Genomic DNA, 22,023 nt, shown 5'->3' with positions numbered 1-22,023 from the left:
ATGGGTGCAGCAATGTATTGGAACACATGCAAACTGGCTTGCAAGTTAATATTTGGGGTGTTGGCGCCTTTTGTCCTGTTCTGTCAAGATGATCTCACACTGCTTTAATAATGTTGGATTCGGCCTGAGGAGGCCAATCCATGATAGTGTTTTTGTTGTTGTTGGGTTTTTTTTTCTCTTTTTCTATCCAAATATGCTTTTACTACATTAGTTGTGTGTTTGGAGCTATTGTCATGCTGAAAAATGAGGCCATTGCCAGTGAAATATTTTCCATATAATTATCTAGATTTTGTTGGTATTTTTTTCTGTCTTCATAAGTCTAGAAATTTTAGCAAGATTCCAATACCACTGGCTGAAATGCAGTCCTGACAGAGCCTCCACTGTGCTTTACTGATGGCTGTTGTCCTCCTTTGAGGGGAACTGAAGCTTTTTGGCTAATGGCTCTTTGAGAATTACCTTGTTGGTGGAAAAATACTATTTTTATGTCTGTCAACCTGTAAATTCAGTTTAAGAAACTGGCCTATTTTTTTTTCCTAATCTTTTGCTGCTAGTTACAAAGAGCCAAAAGATAGCATTTAAAATTAGTTCTTTGCTAACCTGTCTGTTATGTGTAGAGCAGTTCATCCATAGAGTTAGGTGCCTTTTTATGCTTGAATGGTAGTGGTGTAACAATCTTCTGCCTCTCCGGGATGTTCTTTTTATAATAATCATTATAATCATGTAGCTAATTAACCTTATTAGCTGTGAGATTTCCACTAGCTGTCTTTAGTTCCCCCTGTACCTACTTTTTAAAATCATATTGGTGGCATGCACTAAAGGTTTTCTATGTAATATATATACATGTATAATTTAAATACAAAGCAATGTTTATAATATTGTAGCTCTGTACCCTATGCTGTAGCCTGATGCAGAACTCAAAGATGTGTAGGGTAGCAATATGCTGTGCAAACCCAGTAAGTTGATTAGCACAAGGATAATACCACTGTGAAACAAAATGCAATGGGTTGTAATTGTATCAGGTTCATTACGCTGGTGCAGATGCTTTTCTCATTCTTATAGCTCTGTCAGTCCTTGTATAAATTTACAGTCTGTTCTTGAGTCTTCTCTCTGTTCTGCATTTCAGTAAAAATAACAGTCCAGTTTCACTTGAGATTGCAGAGCAGCACACAGACATTAGCTCACAATGCAAACAGCAACACCGTACCCTGTGACAGGAACTCAGCACAGAACTCTAATTTCTGCTTTAAGAGACGTGGCCTTACAAAACAACAATAACAGGGTCACCCTGGCGATGGTCAACAATGCTCGACTGCCGGGTACCTCACTGTGTGAAGCTTATTTTGTTTGTGCTCGTTTGCCTTGCTGGTCCATAAACAGTTTCATCATTTACACATTGTTCACAGAGATTGTTAATTAGTCAAGGTGGTGATTAGAACCAACGACCATTCAGACACTCACCAGAATATGGACCAGTGGGGAAAAGCCAATGATGCATCTGATTATGCAGTTGATGCTGAATGAGGCATTACTAGTTTATAAACAGGAAGGGAGCCCACTTAGTCATGCTGCCGCTGATGGCACAGTCTCAACAGGAAACTAGTAATCAGTGAAACGGACCTTGATTAAAATAAATGACGGTGCTTGCAGGAGTCCCCCTGTGATATCAAGTGCATAAATATCCCACTTCTATTTTTATTTTTGCTTTCAGATATTATCTGCGGAGTTTATATATTAGTTGTTCTGCAGATATGAATCCAGGATTTTTTATTTATATATTCTTTAAATGGTGTTATAAGAGGTGTGCTGCTTTCCTTGAAGCGTACTTGCTGGTTTTCAGAGGTGCTGCAGTACAATCACTAGTCATTCGTGTGCTTGTGGGCCTGAAAACCATATTGGCAGCTATGCATTAAATTGCTAATGTGCCTGGCAGAGCTACATTATCCGCCCCGTCAAAGTGACAAGGGCAGAGATAGAGCACTCCCTTCAGCTGTGCATGAGATCTTTGGAAAATGGGTTGTGTGGATATGGTGTGGCAGTGCGCAAAGTTGTCTTTTTAAAGGCTTTCTTTGAATTTGCCGTGTTTCCGCCTCGCTGCTTTGACAGCTGCAGAACAATGAGGCCGAATTGGCTGGCCAGTTTCACAGCACCTACATTCACAGTCCCTCTGTGGTCAAACTCACACACCTGGCTGCTTCTGTAGTTAGTTTTTTCCCCTTTTTTACTTTGTAACATTGAGCTTCTTTCCACGCCTCAGCATGCAATGAAATATTTGTATTGAAAGAACTGGACATTAAACATATGAAACAATTGCTAGACTTTAATTGACAGGACCTAATCTTTTATGGGGGGTTTTTGTAGCAGAAAAACTGTGAAGCATCAGGAGTAGCCCTTTTTTTTTTTTTTTTTTTTTTTTTTTTTCCTCCTTTCCTGTGTGACTCCTGCGTTCCAGCTGGATGGTTTGTTTGTCCTAGTCTGTTCTCTGCCCAGATTCAGACTCTTGGGCCTCAGGTTGTTGAGTAATGTGATTGCTTGAGGAGCCCCAAGGATAAACACTCATGTCAGCTTCTTTATAGCTTTTCAAGATCACTTTAAGAGGCACAATGCCTGTGAGTGTTTGCCTGTTGTTTCATCCATCGCATAGAGAATTTTGCTCCTCTAATTTATGATCATTCTGTTCATGTTGACTTATCAATATGGTTAGTAACTGTTGTCATAGAGAATGAAACACAAAAGCAAAAATCCTGGCATCTGTTGACTTTTTTCAGTATCACCTGTATCCCACAGCATCCCATCATCATGTTGCAACTTCTCCATCGATGAAAGCGTGCTGCTTACAAAGACGTCTTCTCAAAACTGAGGAATGGGAATACAAAAGATGGGAGCAAACCAAGCATCTCGTGACCGTGCAGCAGTTTTAAACTTATTGCATTGATCGTGAGCGTCTCACGCTCCACGACTTTGCAGCTTTTTAATGTTATTGCTTGTCATCTCTTAATCTGTCTCACCTGAATACATGGAAACGCAGTTTGTGTGATTAACTTTGGAAGCACGCTTATTGATTTAATGACATCCCTAGCCGGCCTGTTCGATTGTGGCTGAAAACATGCTGACGATAAATTTGGTCAGTAATTAAACTATTGATTGTTTATCAACAAATATGCATTTATTAAACACAAAGGTGTTTTTTTTGGTTTGTTTGTTTTTTAAGCAGAGGATTTTCTTGACCTTTATAAATTCAAATGAAAGGGCTGGACACTATGAGGGACACAGGGTCGCCTGGTAGGGAGTTGGACCCAGACTAGGAGATGTTTTTTACCGTGAAGACACCTTCCAAAGACAACTGTTGGTCCCTGCCAGCCTGCAACCTCCAACGTGGAATGTCCACAGAGGCATATTGGGGTGAAGAGAGGCACGGGTGGCAACAGATGGGGAGCTTGATGGAGAACTGAAGCCAATAACCACCTGACACCTCAGTCGCTCTGTAGGATGTGGACTGGGTGACAGAGCCTTAGTGGAGACAAAGACTGCTGCAGGAAACCATTATCCTTCCACAGGTTTACCTATGGAAACCTTGTTACGACTTCTATTTTCGTCTGGATTGATCTTGTTGTGCAGAGGTGCTCTTTCAGTCGTCTCGGTTACAGATGAACAAAATGGCGAGTGAGCCTGTGCTTCTAGGGAGGAAAGAGGTGCTCTCCATTCATAACACGAGACAAAATGAGAACTTTCTAGCTAAAATTACAGCCGCCTTTGAAAAGACCAGTGTTTAAGGGTTTGTGCCTGTTCGCACTTGAAGAGTGGGGTATGCTGAAGGAAGAAAATGTAGTTGATTGGGTTCGCAGCTGTTGTCGAGCCCGAGACACCTGTGCTTTTTTTGTGTGTGTGCTTGTTGTGTTTCACGGTTTCTGTTGACACTACTTTAAGGTCAGATGAATTTGATTATAATTGCCTCTTCCAGCAGCTTGCATGTTTCTCTCGTTTTACAGTTGAAGTATACACTATTATGTTTGCAAATTTATATCAGATACAAGTTCAGTATTTGAGTCCGTTTAAGTGACTTTTAATCCCTGTTTTCTCATTAACGAGTGCCAGTAAATAAGGAAGTGATTGCACTTTTGAGTCAGTATTACGGCCTATTATTGTTATTTGTAGCAGATTTAGATGCAGATAAACGTCTCACTGTTTTGCATTGTTAAAATGCCAAGCTTGCCCTCTACTTGTACTCTTCTGATTTGTTTAAAAAAGAAAGGGGGGGGGGAAAAAAAGCATGCAGCAGGAGCCTCTTTATAGCCTCTAAACTTTGGCATGTATATGCTTCTTTAAGATGCACATAAATGCAAATTTACAGCATCAGCATGCTGAAACCCCTGAGCCTGCTATTGGTGCAGCAACGGCCACATGTGCATATTTGACTGAAGATAAACACAGAAAATATGGTTTTAAAGCAAAAAAACTCCCAACCAAGGCTTTGTATTGTTTAGTCTCATTTCAGTCTAGTTACTATAGCCTTACTTTGTGTTTGTTGGCTTGTCATATTGTTAGACTTGATGCAATATGAATCAAAAAATTGCTCCAGAGCTTATTAGTCACACAGACGAGGCTGCTGTGTCCTCTGTGATATACATTTGTCTAATAATAGTCCTTTAGTGAGCTGCTGAGGTTTGCTATAGGATCTCTATAGATGAATTATGTTACATGAGCCTTTGAACATACTCGGCCTACATTAATGAGCTCTGTGGCAAAGGAAGCTGCCTCTGAAAATTTACTGAACACTTGCTTCGTTCTCTTTGGCAGCTTTCTTCTCAGCACTGTCAGCTCTTTGCTGCTTGACGCCGTTCCAACCCCCTCGGCTTATCACGGCTACAGTGTGAATCGAAGCCTGTTTGGAGTGATATTCCTTATATTTATTCTTAGTTTTCCCCCCTTTGGTCATTATTTCTCTGTTCTAATACCAGACCTATTTTATGTCTTCGTCACCTCAGCCTAGTGGTTGAAATTGGAATTATCTGTACAATAAGCAGGCTTTTGTTCTGAAAATGCCACCGTATGTATGAAAGCCCTTCATTGCAACCTTTTTTCTTTTTTAAATCAGCGACTGACCTGAGAGCTGTTGGCGATAGCACAAAGGCTCACGTTGTGAATGGAAGCTTCATCTTCCCTGTTTCAAAAAAGAAAAACTCTCAGCACCTTATCCATTCTTACCGCCTTCAGAAAATCTGTAAATAATCTATTCGTTCCTAGAGATGAGTCTTTGTTGTTCCCCCTCTCAAAATTGGCCTACAAATGAAAATAGATGTTTATTCCTTGTGTGTGGTTGTTTCTTTGCCTTACACGAAGTAATCCCTATTATTTTTCTGCATCTCTACAGGTTCAACTACAGATCAACACACCATCTCACCACCAATGGCTTCTATGAGTTCCTCAATTGGTTTGATGAAAGGGCGTGGTACCCCTTGGGGAGGATCGTGGGTGGCACAGTAAGTTTTTCCTCAAAATGCAGCTCCATTTGTTACATATTTGTTCATCAATTTTCCATTTCCAGTTTAGAGAACTAGAGATTTAAATCTTGTTAATAAGGTGCCCGTAAGAGCCACAAGTATCTCTACTGATCCGATTTCTAAATGGCTTATTCAGCTTTGGAGCTGCATAGCAGATAGAGCCTATCCCATCTTGCATACACATCTCGGGTACACACTGGATCTGTCAACAGTCCCCCCACACAGTCTCACATCCTCACCTACAGTCAATTTTGAATCATAATTTAACCTAAAAAGCATGTCGGTGGGCTGTGGGGGAAACTCCACACATTAAGGCCCCAGTGCTTAACCTACTCCATCAGTGTGATTCAGGAGTACCACAGGCTCACAAAATTTTAAGAAAATATGTTTTGTGATTAAAAAAATAATAGAGAGAACCTGAGCAACACTGACTTGGATAATGACCTCTGTGTATGTGTATGGGGAACAGTCAGTGTTTACACACTCTTTAGAAAAACCATGGTGCCCTCAGCCTACATCAGAATCATAATACTCTGGATACTTTACCTTTTTTGGCCATTCTGTTGACCACAGATTGGTTGTGTGGGAAAATCTCAGTAGATCAGCCCTTTCTGAAACACTCGAACCAACCTGGCTGACACATACGACCGTATCCAATTCAGCATTACTTACATCGCCTTTCTTCCCTCATTCTGATGCTCGATTTGACGTTCAGCAGGCCGTATTGATCATGTCTACATGCATAAATGCACTGAGTTGCTATCACGTGACTGGTTGATTACATATGTGTCTATCAAGTAGTTGTACAGCTCTACCCCAGTGAGAGTGTGTATCAGAAAAGACTAAAAAGCAATCATTATTTCCAACCACGACTTTTCCAAGCTGAAGGTCAATGTTCTGCATATTGCTTTAGGTGTTTGATGTAAAACACAGAGGCAAGCGTTTACATTTCCGAAGGCCGAACATTTGCTGCGTTTGAAATTGACCCCAAGGATAACCTTTCTAAATAGTTGCCTTTTCCCCCTCAATTTTCTGTTGTTTTACTAAATCAGCTCAGACAAGTGTTTCATCCTCTTTGTGTTTCCACCAAAGTGTTGCCTTGTCTCCGCATCTTTTATTTTAATGGCTGATTTAAATTCAGCCGGTAGTTTCCAGTTTGGTCACTTGAGCATTGCAGCACTACATTTTGCTGAATGTGTCTTGCAGTTTGTTTAATCAGACAGTGACCTCAAGTGTGAACTAGCTCGCTCTGCATCAGACTAAAAGGGGTTGAGATAAGTGTCAGCAACTAACGCTGAGGCCATGGCACTATATTAGATTGCTCCCTTTCAACTTGGGAGCAACTTTCTGGCCCATGTGTGACACAGTGAAGTTGTATTCATGAAGGAGAGTAAGTTGAAGCCTGATACTGAGAGTCAAATTGATCCTGAAAGAATAGATTTACACTACTTTAATGAGTCTTCTAATCTTAAGGATAAGGTTGAAGAAAGCTTTTAGTGTTTAGAGTCTGCCTTGCAAAAAATCTCAGGGCAACAGGACATAAGCTAGAGGAATTCTGCATCGTACCTAGCCTGGAAATAGTACGCTTGATGCCGCAATGTCCTGATTTTTAAAAAGACTGAGATACATTTGCATTGCATGACCCTGACCTGGTTTGGTGGCAGAACACACAGAGGCTCACACATAGGTCTACCAGCACATCGAGATGCCCATTTGATCCTGTCAGCACATAGGGTTCACAGGGATAAAAACAAACACAAGCTTACTACATACAAGAACAAAGAAGCTGTTGCGTAAACATATCAAAGCTACCTCCATGCAGGCCTGCCTACATGCAGTGTGGAGAAGTATTTCAAGGGTACTAAAGTCAGGCTTGGCAGTTCAAGGATGCCATAGAGCCCCATAAGCCTCCACCAAGAGCATGGATTTAGGTCACAATCCAGGAACAACAGTTAACCGTTAACTTGACAGATTCCCCTCGGCTGCCGTGCCCTCCCCACTGACCAGCAACATGATTACGATAAAATATTGAACTTTTTCGGTGAAAAATGGGACATAATGATTCCACAAAATGTGTCTCCCATTTCCCCGATTCCCTCGTCTGTGCACTTCATCTCCCAGCCTCATCTTCTCAGCCCTGTATCCTGTGAACAGTGATGTCTGTGTGAGTTAAATACCTTTGGCCTTTCTATCTCCCTTTCCTCCTTAACATCCCCACCTGCTGTCTGTTCTCTCAACCAAGCTTCATGGACACACTAGGGTTACACTCTGAGCTATAATTGCTCTAGCTAATGGTGCATCAGGACTACAGAATCTAGGTCCTCAGTGCCAGATAAATGTGGAAATGAATTCTTACCTCGATTACTAGTTCAGGTAAAACGCTGAGCTAGAGCCTGACCCTTGGAGCCTGTAGTGCGACTCCTGTCTCTTTCCCTCTGATTAGGGAGTTCCTGCACATAGTCGAGACAACGAGGCATGTTAATGCTGTGCATTTATTCAAATTTATGTTATTGTAGTACCAAACAACATCCAGGGCTGGAGCTGGAAGACATTCTGCATACTGATATTTGAATATAGTTTTCACTCCTGCACAAGCAATCCAAGGAATTAAAAATCCCAAACCTATCCATCAGGATTCATCTGTCATAAGCAATTACCATCAGATTCTGGTAATTGCGCATGACAAGCCTAGCCTGTAATAATGAATGCTCTGCTTCTGTTTGAGTACATGGACGCTTGGGCTAAGCCGTGTACCCAGAGGGTGGAAGCTGAAACTCATGAAAATTAATTTAAGACTGTACGCCTTCCAGTTCAGATTACTCGTCTAATCATGACATTAACAAGATTCCCGGACTGTACATTGCATTATCTTCAGCATAAATATCAATGCACACAGAGCTGAGGTTCTTCTTCTGCACATTTGGATTATATTGATGGCGTATGAGTCAAAACAGGAAATGATCGTAGAGTAATTCACACGCTGCAGTCTTTTGCAAAACTCCTTTCTGCTCAGTGTAGTTTCACTGAAGATTAATTTCATTTTCCAGTTGGACATTACTTTAAATGTTTTAATGTTCTTAGCAGACTAAAGCTAAAGCAATTTGCAAAGAGAGAACATACATGGGCTTGAGCAGTATCACAGCTGGAGATTAGAAGTTGGCAGACAGACGGTGCATTTTATGAGTGCTTTAACTTCATTTCTGGTATACTTTCCTTCTATTTGCCATTTGTTTTATTAATATTAAGCTTGTTCCAAATGTCGATGTTCCCCCATTAAACAAACAAACAAAACCCTAACATTTAAATCATAAGAATAGAATAAAGGTCAGTTTGATTTCTAACCGTTGTATTATGTAGGACATAAGTATGACAAATCTAGCCTAACTAAAACACACAGGCTCAAGCTGATACAAAATCCTGCCTGTGTTTCTGAACTTTTCTTGGAAGTGTTGTGCTGAGTGGTTATGAAGAGTGACTGCAGCCATTTCAGCGGGTATAATTTGTGGAGCGATTCTGCTGGGGCCTAAGGTATGTGTTGCACTGTCTGCAATTACAGAGGTCATGTAGTACTTGCGGCGTTATTATTTTGAACATCGTCTGTAGATGATTGTTACTTCATACTTTTTTTATTTTTTTTATTTGACATTTTTAAAATGCCTGATTCTGGATCCCCAGGGATGATACTTATACCACTGGAATTAATTCACATAAAGCATGCTGGAACTAATATACAGCTTCACAATGTGCTTTGGCAACCAAATTAATTAATCTGACTGGAAGAAAAATGTTAAAGAGTAAAAGATGCACTGCAGCGGAATGGCTGTGGCATTGCAAAAAGTGGAGATATTGTATTTCTTTTTTTTTATCATTGTCAACAAATCCCTTGAAAATGCAGAAATGAATAATGAATTCATCCTTCCAGCAAGATCTGTGTGTAAGCCGAGGCTTGATATAGCATATTTCTCTGTGCCATAGCCCTTCATTTGCCCCCAAACTGTGTCACTGTCAGTGAGCCACACTGTTGCACTACATAAATGACACGTTGCTTCCTCACCGTGAACATTAGCATTGTTTTGTTTTAAGTCAGTCTCTTATGCATGGTCTTGCTGATGTAAATACTCACTAGCTTACCAGATGCATACTAATCCCCTGTTTGTTAAAATGCCCAGATATCCCAGGGCATCACTGTGGCTCCCTTTGAGATTTACATGCTCGGTCTACACAAAACAGTCCGCTGTAACCCACAGTGGACTTGGAAAAAGTTTAGTGGCAGATGGCAGGTGACATTTCCCCTTATAAGATGTACAGCCATTTCTTTAGCAGATGGGTGGGTCATTTAATTGACCACACTAAATGCAAATGTCTCCGTATCACATGTAAATGTGCAGAGTCTAGGAGTTGATGCGTAGGAATTGATGCATCTGATAGAACTATGGCCCTTTTGCAAATAGAAATATTTGACCAATTTTTTTTTTTATTAAAATAAATTAGTTTTTTCATTTTCCTTCATCTAACTGGATCAGACTTTACAAGAATAAATGCAAACAGCATAAAAAGCATGATTATGACCTTTTCTCCAAAGTGTCTGAATAAGAGGGAGAGCAATCTGAAAGCTAAGGAAATGCAAATTTAAGCACATTTGAGATTGCATTAAAATAACAAAATTATTCTTGATTATTATTTTATTGCGTAGAGAGACAGATGGGTTCATTAAGGGCTGAGATTACATCAGGGATCGACTCTGAGCTGTTGCTTGCTTGCAGTGGTGATAGACAGGGTAACAGATGAGGTCAGGCAGGAGTCTCTGTGGGCTCAGATGCTTGCAGATGACATTGGTATCTGTAGTGAGAGTGGGGAGCAGGTGAAAGAGTCTGAAGAGGTGGAGGTATGCTCTGGAGAGACATAGAAAGGAAATCGGTGGAAGCAAGACAAAATACATGTCTGTGAAGTAGATTAAGACAGAAAGGTGGTGATGCAAGGAGTAGAGGAAGTGATGTAGATGAGTTTATATACCCGGGGGGGGGGGGGGGTGGACAGTGCACAAGTGGAGTGGTGGGTAGAGACCTGTGTCAGGATTGTTTTGGAGTTGTAAGAGAAAGAATAGTGGCTAAAGGAAAGGTAAACAAGATGAAAGTGGGAGCACGTATGATGTATGATTTGGAGACAGTGGCACTGACAAAAGATGGGAAGTAGAGCTGGAGGTGCCAGAGTGACGTTAAGATTTTCAGTGGAAGTGACTAAGAGGAACAGGACTGGAAATGAGAAGGTTAAGAGGTTCACAGACATGTACACTGGAGGGCTAGTGGGGAATTGTACAAAGGGTGTTAAATATGGAGCTGCCAGGGAGAAAGACGAGAGGAAGACCGCAGATGTAGGGGAGGAGGTTTGGTGTGACAGTAGATGCTGGAGAGAGAGGGCGAGATGGAGGCAAATAATCTGCTGTGGCGACCCCTAAAGGGAGCAGTCGAAAGAAGATTGCAGTGTCAAACAGCAGAGATGGGATTTGTCAACATTTATATATAGAGAGCGACTCCGAAACACTGTTCAACACTAAAAGTCGGCTGCAAACAGTGCCTTGCTCAGGGGCACAGTGATGGCAGTTGCTGGAGTAACAGAGAGGCGCTCGCTTATTTGGTGTGTAGGTTTATCGTGAAAATCCCACTTGTTTGCATGACTGAGCGAGATAATTTTATGAACATAGACAGGCTTCAGGGAAGGAGGGCATTTACTTTTACTCCCACACTGCTTTTGAAATCATAAAACGAATGTGTGAGAGCTCTTATTTGCATCAAGCCTATGCTTTTAAAACATGCAGGGGTGTGGACAAGTGCTGGGTTCATCTCAGACTGGTGCAGCGAGCCCGTAAATGCAATCAATGGCTGTTGTTTAGGAAACTTGGGAGCGGAGAATGTAATTCAAAATTTTGTGAATTACTAAGTTACACTCTGCCGTCATTTTAAACAGCCAGTCTGGGTTTGACATTTTAACAATTATTCTCCTTGCTGTGACCTCTAACGCCAGGTAGGATTCACGAAAACACCTTTCCTAATGTTACATTTGCTCCGTTTGACCTACCTGGGCTCACCTTTCAGTATATACAGCTCACAGTCTCCTCCTCTTCTCATGAGCCTCACTGGCTCTCTATCTTTCATCATATCTTTTCTTCTGCCTGCCTCTGCCTTTCACACATCTACTATGCTTCCAGTCTCATCCTTACACTCCCCTCCACCGCCCTTTATTCAAAATTAGACAGATGATCCTGACAGTCTGCATTAATTGTGTATGATAGCATTAAGTCTCTAAGCACTGAGATGGGTCAGACCGTTCGGAAGAAAGATGAGCCGATGTCAGTTAATGTGACAGTTCAGTGCCTTTATGCTCACGCCAGTCCAGCTGCCCTCTCCCTTTTTATTTCCCCCTTTTCACTCCCACCCAGCCTCCACTCCCCAGAGGATGACTGCCAGTTGCTCTTTCTCCTGTGCCACAGATAAGGAAGGAAGGCTTCTCTAATGTGACAGTCCAGAACAACAGCAGGCTGTCAATCCAATAAACCGCTCTTTGTTACCGTAATGACAATGACTCAAGTGCGTTTCTGTAACGCCTTTTGACAGTTTTAGTTGATGCTGTTTTCAAAATGAGCAAGCCGCCTTGTGCTTTGTTGAATGCCAGTTTAGAGAAGTGTTGATTAAATTTATGTACAAAGATTTCTTTCAAGCCAGACCTCATTGCTAAATATCCTTGACTATGATGAACAGCTTTAGTCATATTTGTGTATTTGAGGGGACCTGGGCCATACGACAGTTTAGAATGGGTAATAATGGACGGTTGTCCAGTTCTCAGAGCTATAAGATGAGATGTGGTTGATTTACGCAGATGTAGATTAGCTGGTGTAGCTTGGTCTTCTAGGCACTGGCTAATTAGACATGTGAAGACCTAAGTTTATTAGCAGTAGCGTATGGAGTGGGCCTACAGTGGAAACGCATCAAGGACCACTCACACGTTAAACATAACCTTTATTTTGCATCTTATTTCAGACGTCCACATTGCACTGCACAAAGCTCTAATTGGATCTGCTCTCATATAGATGAGACAAGGACATTAAGCCTCGCCCGCTCAGGCCCCATCTTTGATGGTTTTAATAATAACATTCTTGTTGACACCATGCGTGGCAACACTTGACCCTCGATTTTTCTTTATGCAAGCAAAAATAATTCCTTTTTCCTTTTCATCCCAGTTTTCTAGTGTTTGAATTGACTAAAATGGAGAACAGAGAAAAGGAGATTCTGTGATTTATTAATGACATAATCAACAAATTGATAGCAGAAATAATTGTTCAGACCTTTAATTGTGCCTAGTGTGATTCAAGGCCAATTTACCTTAGTTAAATTTAATTTGGTTATTTGCAATTAGCATATTAGCTGAGCTGAATATTTATTTTCATTGCTGCCCCTGTAATATGTAATAAACAGTGCTGGCTCTGTGGCAGTGCGTGCTGGTGTTTGGTGCCTAAATGCCCATCAGTAACTCGTGTTCATCATTAATGGAGCTTGTTAACGGCCACATTACCTCCTGTTTAATCTCGCTGAAGTTTTGCCCTAATGAAATGAGAAATGCAGTGCTGTGCAAAAGTCTTGAGCCCATACTCTTTTCGTTTTGTTTCCAAGGAGCCAGAGGCAATACTTCTGGGCTTTCTGAAGGGCCTTGTAAGTGACCATTTTTAGTGGAATGGGTTGTTTTTGACCTGTGAATCAGTCAAGCTTGAAAAGATACTTTACTCAAAGGATGAAACAGCGTTGTGTACATACACATAATTGACAACTTGGCAAAGAATCAATTTTAAATTGTATCTTTAGGCAGTTTGTTATTAACAGCCTTCTACAAAGGCTGCTATAAAGGGCGTCGGAGGACCCCGTGTCCTTGAAGTCATTGGTCTGTCTGATGTGCTTGTAGTAGTGGAACTTCCACAATTGGTCATGCCAGAGGCTGCTTCCCATAGTGAAATACCGAGGAAGGCTTGAAAGAGAACACACAATTTGTGTTTTATCTCTTTAGTTAAATATAAAAAAGAATCTACAAAATGCCAGAGATAACAGTTTGACAAGTATAACATCATATTTTTGCACAAAAAAGGGATTTCCAAAGAGCTGTTGGTTGAAAATTTGGCAGTCCAAAAAAAACTCTATGGCAGATGAACAGTATTTTAAAGACATGTCCTTAAGAAATGGAGCAAAAAATAATCCAGCAAAGACCTGACGCAGGACCTACCACTGATCAATCTACCATTCAACGAAGCTTCATCTGAAATGGTCTCAGTGGAAGGTCGGCTGTTAGTAAGTCATTCTTAAGGCAGGAAAGCGGGGAGAAAAGGCTGTGGTGTGCCAAATTACACAAGAACTAGATTGAAAAGCAGTGGAAACAGGTTTTATGAAGTGATGCATCCAAATTATTAGTATGTACAGACAAGGTCAGGACTAACAAGGAATGTCTATAGCTGTCTATAAAACACGGTGGAGCTCTTCCATGGTCTTTAGCTGCAATTCAGCCAGTGATGTTGGATTTTTTCAAAGTTCAAAATGGAATTCTGAATGTAGAAAAGTATGATCAGATTTCAATCCACCATACAGTAGCACGTTGTCAATGCAGAAAAAAGCATATCTGGATAGACGAACACAAAATTGATTAGTATCAGTCATGGATTGGCCTCCCCAGAGCCTGAACAACATCATCATCATGACTGAATTGAACAAGGAGAATTATTCCTGAAGATTACTTAAATAAATTACAAGAAAGCCTGTCAAAGAGTTTGGGCTGTGTTGAAGAATAAAGTTAACTTTATTGTATAATATGAATATCAGATATCAACTTTAAAGCTCGATTAGATTGTACAAGCTCTATTTCCATGTGTGTTTGGGCATGTTACAATGGACCTATTTCCCATTTTCCTAGAAAAATATGAAGAAATAAGGGGTAGCTCAAGACTTTTATACAGTACTGTACTTTATAGCAGTTGAGATGATGTAGTAATAGTGGTAATAATAATAAATTAGATTAGTTAGAGAAGCCTGATCAGTAAGTAGTGTGGTCGCTGCTATCCATGATGGATAAAAGTCAGTTCAGTGACCTCCTCTCCAACACAGCTTCAGAAGTGTACTGTTTATGACCAATCACAGAGCCAGCCTTCATAATCAGTTTATCTTGTCTGTTGCTGTCGTCAGCTCAGACTCTGCTCCCCCCAGCAGACCACAGCAAAGTACGCTGCACTTGTCACAATCGACTGACTGGAAAATATCCATCATTTTGCTGCACATATTTAAGGATCTCAGCTTCCTTAGGTAATAGAACCTGCTCATTGGGTAAGGTAATAGAGCTTTCCTCCCTCTTTTCTTTTATGCACAGGCTCTGTGTTGGCCTGTTGTTGATATGGATGCCCAGGTACTTGTACTCACCCTATATATCAACATCATGCCCCAGAATAGATGTGGGTCATGTAACTGTCCTCTTTCTTCTCTAACTCTTCTAAGTTTTTCCTCTAATGTTTTTATATTACATTACATCTGAGTCCTGAAATGTTATTCACTCGTGACTGAAAAGCTACTCACACAGCATTTACAGAACAATTATTGCCCAGACAATTGACTATTGATTACACAAACGATTATATTTTTGTTTTTCTGCTGTGTAAATATTACAGAACAATCACTACAAATCAGTAAAAGTGACAGTTTTCCTAATTTAAAGCAGTTTTATTTTCAGATCAATACCTGATGAAAACCTACGCGTCAATTCTCCACATACCCGCTTAACAGCTGGTTCGCACAGCACACCACGTCAATAAGATCGACTGTCGCGTGGCGTCTACGTGCCTTCGATGTGGTACGAGTCCACGTTAAATCTTCTTGCAAGCAGCTTAAAATTATTCACGAGTTACGCCTTTCATTTTTCCACAATTTGTCTGAACACACAGCAGACGGAGACGTAGATTTTTGTATGCAGCGCTTAATTAGTGAGAGAATGTGGAAAATGAACACATTAGAGCTGCGATTCACCTCAAGTCATTTAATCTTAAGAGAATTAGCAGCTTTCACTAATACAACGAGTATTCCCACGACGAGAGGCTCGCACTGAGGTTCGGGGAGGGAGAGGTCACATTTGAGCATCTGTTCAATGGGAGACAAGAAAAGCCTGATGCCACCCCCTGTCTATTGAAAGCTATTGGAACCATTTTTAATTTGGCTTCTGATGTTGATTTAATTTTAGTCTTTTGATCAAAATGTGCATTGTTTTGGTTTTTTGTAACCTTATTTTTGTATTTTTAAATAAATCCTCTAAGGGTTTTTAGGATACGATTCTGACTGTCGACGTTGCGTAAGGTCATCACGATTACAGGCGCTGCGCTCATCTGTCCCAAGGTTTACAGAAAAGGCAATCCATACCTCTCTACTCTCCATTGATAGAACTAATCAACTCTCTGCACTTTACTTTTCCCTCTCTGTCAACATGGATAACATCAGAATAATTGTGCAGCACATATTTGGTCGTTTCAGGAAAGGCAGTGAGCCTTTTTCCTTTGTGTGAGAGAAATCTGTGTGTTACTCAAGAAATCTGCTTGAGTAAATTAAACCTCTGTTTAAAAAATGTTGGGAGGTTAAGTGTAGTTTTCTTTGGAGCTGGCTAAAATCTCTTTGGTAGGCGCCAAAAATGTGTAAAGGGGGAATAATAGTCTGACTTAACAGTGTTACTTTAACTTATGTTATTATAGATGTTGAGGCTTCTCTGTTCTGGTTTTATTTCCTCTTTGCGTTTCTCACAGACTCTTCTTCTGTTTTTTGTTTTGTTTTTTTAAACCTTCCCTCAGGTGTACCCAGGGCTCATGGCGACTGCAGGCCTTATCCACTACGTGCTCAACATGCTCCACATCACCGTCCACATCCGTGATGTGTGCGTCTTTCTTGCACCTGTGTTCAGCGGCCTGACCGCCATCTCCACCTTCCTGCTAACCCGGGAGTTGTGGAACCAGGGTGCCGGGCTGCTGGCAGCCTGCTTCATCGCCATCGTCCCCGGTTATATCTCTCGCTCTGTCGCTGGCTCCTTTGACAATGAGGGCATCGCCATCTTTGCCCTGCAGTTCACCTACTACCTCTGGGTAAGTTCACCGATTTAAAAGTGCCGTAAGGAGGAATCCTATTGTACAGAGGAGACAGTTTAAACTCCTTTGTGAGGAATCAGATTCATGCTCACTCTTTTGGGAGGATTTTGTCACTTTTACAAAAGAACAGGCTTTATGTAGCCACAAAAGTAGCCCCACTTTCAAATCTTACTTTTCATAGATGTTGAATTATTTATCCACAACCTTGAAAGGCATGCTAGGCTTCTTTGTGCACCACGTGAAGCCCTGGAAACGACATGCTGCACCATAAAACCTTCACAATATGATGACCTTTAAGAGTAGAATTGACAAGATCTCCCTTTTAAAGGTTGAATATCTCCTCTCCCAATTTCCTTTCCTTTTTAAAAATGCATGAAATGAACGGAGTGTTTGTTCATAAAGCGGCTAACCTTGTTTTATTTCGTTTTTTCCCCCTGCCTTCAACAATTTATTTATTTTATTTTTTTACTTCAATAAATGCGGCATATCCTTGAGCTAACAAAGCAGATGAGAAGAGTCTTTTGTTTTTGTTTTTTTAAATACAGCCTGAATGTTTGCAGCAACTGCATTGCAACATATTTTCCACAGCAGGTGGAAGGAACAAGCTTTTCAAGTTGAAAGATGCCTGAAACAGACTTTACTTTCAGTCTGTCCACTCTTTCAGTTGCATCAGCAGCTGCCTTTCAGCCCTGCAGCTTTCTTACTAAGAATGCATCTCGTGTGCCTTTGTATACGAGCGTGTTTGTATTTGTCTGTGTGAAAATGAAGAGCTCTGCTTTGCAAACAGTTTTATCAGCATCCACTTCTTCCTTGTTATTGGAGTTGACCTTGACAAGTACTGCGGATTTTTTTTTTCTTCTGTATTGAGCTGTATCTGTTCACTGACTTTTTCCCTGCTTTGCTTAAACTCATCCTAAGATAGAAAAAATTTAATATTTCCAGCTTATTGAAAATGGAAGTAATTGTGTCTTTCTCCATAACTGGGTTTCTCTTGACATTAAAGAGCTGAGCTTCTATTGGCCACATAGAAATACAGATTAAGAGCAGATGATGGAAGAAGTCCATGCAAAAATGATGTTTAAGTAGCAAAAGATGGAATTCAAGGTTAAAGTCCTAACGGTGATGAGAGAGGAAGGGAAAAAAAATGCAACAGACACGTCACAAAATTAAATTAAAGTCATGAAAGTGGCATTATGTAGTCCTTGCTATATGCTTCCAACATATCAGACTTGAAAGCCATCCCTGTTAGTCATCATTCTGCTATGAGGAACATAAAATTCAGGGTCAGTCCAGTTTTCAGTGCTGAGTAGAGAATTATTGGAGAAGAGCTGCAGATTCTTTGAAAGTGTAAATATTACGGCCTTTCATTAGCACAAAGTGAGCATACAGTGCTTCCTGTTCATACAGTATTGTGCCATCCCATTGAGTCCATAAAATTATTTTCTATTAATGAAATCACCTCATGTTCCTGTGGACTGCAGGGATAGAATATAAAGGCTGCAGGCTACAGAGAAGCAATTACCCACCTCTGCAGTTAACCTGTGCTGAGCAGGTGTCAAATGAAAATGGCGGGGTATTTTCAGGGAGGACAAATTTAATATTGTAGATTTTATCAATATAAAAGTGATCACTGAAGACACGGCATTGATTGGAAGACAGTTTTAGCAGATAGCAACTCTTACAGGCCTCTGTTTCTGCCTCTGCTTGCAAATCGTTCTCTCAAATATGCATGGGAAAAGGGGAAATTGAACTTACCCTACTGCTTCCATAGGAACTAAGCGGTAAATAACAGGTTCTGCTAATCAAATGCAGTCAGTGAGTGCTCATCAGCTGGTGTGAGCACCTCTATAAAAGCAGATGTTTTGGCAGTTTTTGTCAGATTTTTTGCAATGCTCAAAAACAGCAAAAAACCCCAAATAAAAAAACACCCAGGAGCTACATCTCAGACTCTGCAGGCTTGAGTTGTCATGTTAAATGTTAAAGTTCATCACAGTGCAGTCTTGAACTGTCATGTCGAACAAGTCATATTTGTTCAGCCGCAAAAGAGTGAACAAGTATGGCTTGTTTCGACGGGTTGCCAGGTGATGTGAGACTGATAAAGACATACAGAAAATGATTACTTCAAGTTATTGTGGCTAAAGGTGGTTTTACAGGTTGCCGAATCATCGGACTTAGTACTTAATTTTTCTACAGGCCTCCATCGACTACCACGAAAACTTGCTCCTTGATGAGTCTGTCATTTGAAAGCGTTTACCATGGCTGGCTGTAAACCTAAGCAGCTATAACGCACAGTGTTTGACACCATCATTAGCCTTTATCCTTGAGTTTAATCTTTAAACATAAATTAGACAACATAAATGATAACAGTAATGTAATTACAATAACATCCCAGGTTTAATTCATCGGTGGGGATTCTCTGTGCATTTCCTTTGATTCTGCAGCACAGTTTACTTTGGCAAATGACACAGGGGTTTCTTTTTTTCTGCTTAGAAGCTTTGGTATTATCTAGAAAGATTACTACATGATAGAATGCTACAATCCTATTGGGGCCAGGGGACTTATGTATATAAGCCACATGTCTATTATTGACTGAATGTAGCTGCGTGATTATAGGAAGATGTAATTCCTGGCTGGTTCACGTCCAGTATATGAGATTCACAGAAATGTGGCAGACAAATGTAACATATTTATATAACCAATTTATTTAGAAAACCCTATTTTTCATTATTTCGGTGATGTAATTCAGCCACATGCAACTGATTTAAAAAAATGTCTTCATGGCTCAAAGCTGCATACAGCCTGCAGAAGTCACACAATTATGCAGATGCGAATTTGAATGCTGTACATCACTGCACATAAAGCGTTCAGGACAAATGTTCTGTCTCAGCTCATGCTGGCCTGAGTCAATTACTGCACAGCACAAGTAGCAAGTTGAGAGGCTACTGTTAAACCTAACCACACACACACACAATAAGCGTAGAAGCATGTGTTCCTGAGCATTGCAGATATGTAACTGGTAAACATGCCAACTAAGGTTGTGTTTTCACATTGGCTCTGTGTGCATAAAGGAGTTTTTATGATGGCTTTTAAACAAAACAGAAAATTATTCTGTAAATGTGTTCATTAAGTTATAATGGAGACATTTTTAAGCCAGTTAACAATGTTGTAATTTTTTTTTAGAATCAGTGAAATTAATGAATTCACATTTTATTTTGACATATTGAACAGTAATGGTTATTAAGCTTATGAGTAGCACCCTGCTTGATTTACAATCTCTTTACATGAGCTTGAATAAATTCATGTGGAGAGACTGCATACCTTCAACATAATCAGCTGTTGCAGGTCCTAAACAGAAATAAGAACATTTCAGGTAAAGCTGCTGGATCTGCCATTCATAATTTCCCCTATAATTCTATGTGCTTTAAATATGCATTGCATTGTTCTCCACTCAGTGCTGAAGAACGCCTGTATTCTCCTGATGGCAGAACCATTTGTGCCACAAAGTTTGAGCGAATAAGTCAGAATTGAGGTTGTTACATTAATACCAATGAGGCAGATGGTGCCTTTCTTTAAAATTAGTGGTGACAAAAGGTGCCATTACAGGTAATCTAAAAGCAGAGCAGACAGCTTGTTAGGGGCGTAACTCTGTAGCCTTGTGCCAAATATATACTGTATTACCTTAATGGAGTTTAAATGTAGATTTCCTTTTAATATACTGCAAGATGTTTGGTCATGCCAGCCAGCACTAATTTCAGAACAGTTTCAGCAAATGTTAAAATGACATCTGGAAGCCACTTTTAGTTCCGTGTCCACCTTGAATACCGTGCGTCTACTAGAGTTTGAGTGATGAAATTTTTGTCGTCTGCAACTGCTCGTGCACCCCAGATGGTGGACCTCAAAGAAGTAAATGCCTGCTGAGCTGTTGGGTATTCAGCTGTCTCTGTTTGCAGTGGAGTGTAATATAGGCCCAAGTTTTGGGGGTGTTTTTTCTTTTCCTTTTCCTTTTCTTTTCATGTCATTGTTTGCAATGTTGAGTTTTAGAAGCATCTGGTCTTAACTGCAAGAGATAACTATTAAACTTTTGCTTTTTTTTTTTATTGTCTCTTCATGTTTACTGTTTGATTTATTCAGAACTTTTCACAGACCTCAACTGCAAAAGGCAACAGGCATCCAATGAAAGTAGACTTAAATTTGAAGCATTTTTAGAAATTGTATTATCTTTTTATGTTATTACAAACATGAAGCTTTTTTTCCTTTCATCGTGCGATTTATTTGCTGAATAGTACCGAAACCTAGCGTTAGAAGGGCTAATGAAACTGGTGCTTGTAACCTTCCTCATACAAGGCCAGTTCAATTAGTGATGAGAAAAGTGCTTTCACTGAGTATGCCACAGCTAATCTTCAGCAGTAATGGTAGGACATTGTCTATTTATGCAGTTTTTAATTTTACCTTCAAGGTGTTGGTTTCTGTTATATTCAAGTGGAAAAATATCTTGAGCCGTGGAGGCTTTTATCCAGGTAGAAGTAGCGATGCAGGTATTTCATCACACCGTGACTCAGTGCCGTGTGTCACAGTGTAAGAAGCCTGGCAGTGAAGTTGCCGCAGGCTTTGAAGGGACCTTTTATCCATCCGTGGATTTAGCCATCCAAGTTTATGTCACTTTGTCAAATCATGTATGGATGAATCTGTCCATGCGGTTTCAAGGTAGTATGGGTCACTATGGAGCGTGCTTGCGGACAGCTCTGTGGCCCTTTTTTGAACTCGCTCGCTGTCACTGATCTGGCAATGCTCCTACAGTTTAGTGTCCAGGTGGCTGCCTGAGCTCTGCTGTTGTGCCTACAATTTAAATCCCAATACAACAGCCCTAGCTGTCTCTGTGTGTACCGGCTCAGCAGAGTGAAACCGAACTGATGATTGTTGCAAACACTGGGAGCGTTTACATCCTCAAACATGCAGTGAGTGTTGGTAAACCAAACATATTTGGGATGTGTATGCACACATGTGTACAGGCTTTCATGTGTATTTTAGAGATACAGCAGGTTACTGGCATTTCTTTCTTTTCTGTAATGTAAGGTCTGAATGCAAGCTACGGGTTTTTGGGACCAGCATATAACACCACACTCATAACATTTTCTCAAAAGTCAGAAGAGATTAAATTTGAACCGGGCGGTATATCCTCATATTATACTGTGGTCATGCATGATGTGGTGGTGCTTTAAAAATCTAATGCCAGTGAATGGGAAAAACAAAAAAGGTCCCCTGGGCCTTTTCCAAGCTGCAAGCATAGATGGTTTAAAAGATGGACACGGTTACCAGGATGTCATCTTTTTTTAAAGTCATGTTTTGAACCTTTGAGATTGGCGTTTAACCTTTGGCTGT

General features: G+C 40.5%; 1 protein-coding gene across 1 annotated transcript in view; it reads left to right on the top strand.

The window, feature by feature from the left end:
* Positions 1-22,023, top strand: part of LOC135932885 (dolichyl-diphosphooligosaccharide--protein glycosyltransferase subunit STT3B) — a 93,377-nt gene that overhangs the window by 32,591 nt on the left and 38,763 nt on the right. Inside the window, exons 2-3 of the mRNA XM_065470599.1 lie at positions 5,369-5,477; positions 16,354-16,641. Coding sequence (XP_065326671.1) covers positions 5,369-5,477; positions 16,354-16,641 — 397 coding nt within the window. The remainder of the gene's footprint in view (positions 1-5,368; positions 5,478-16,353; positions 16,642-22,023) is intronic.

The sequence above is a fragment of the Pelmatolapia mariae genome, linkage group LG22 (genome assembly GCF_036321145.2).
Source record: "Pelmatolapia mariae isolate MD_Pm_ZW linkage group LG22, Pm_UMD_F_2, whole genome shotgun sequence".
NCBI lineage: Eukaryota > Metazoa > Chordata > Actinopteri > Cichliformes > Cichlidae > Pelmatolapia > Pelmatolapia mariae.
This window is presented reverse-complemented; position numbering and strand designations above follow the sequence as displayed.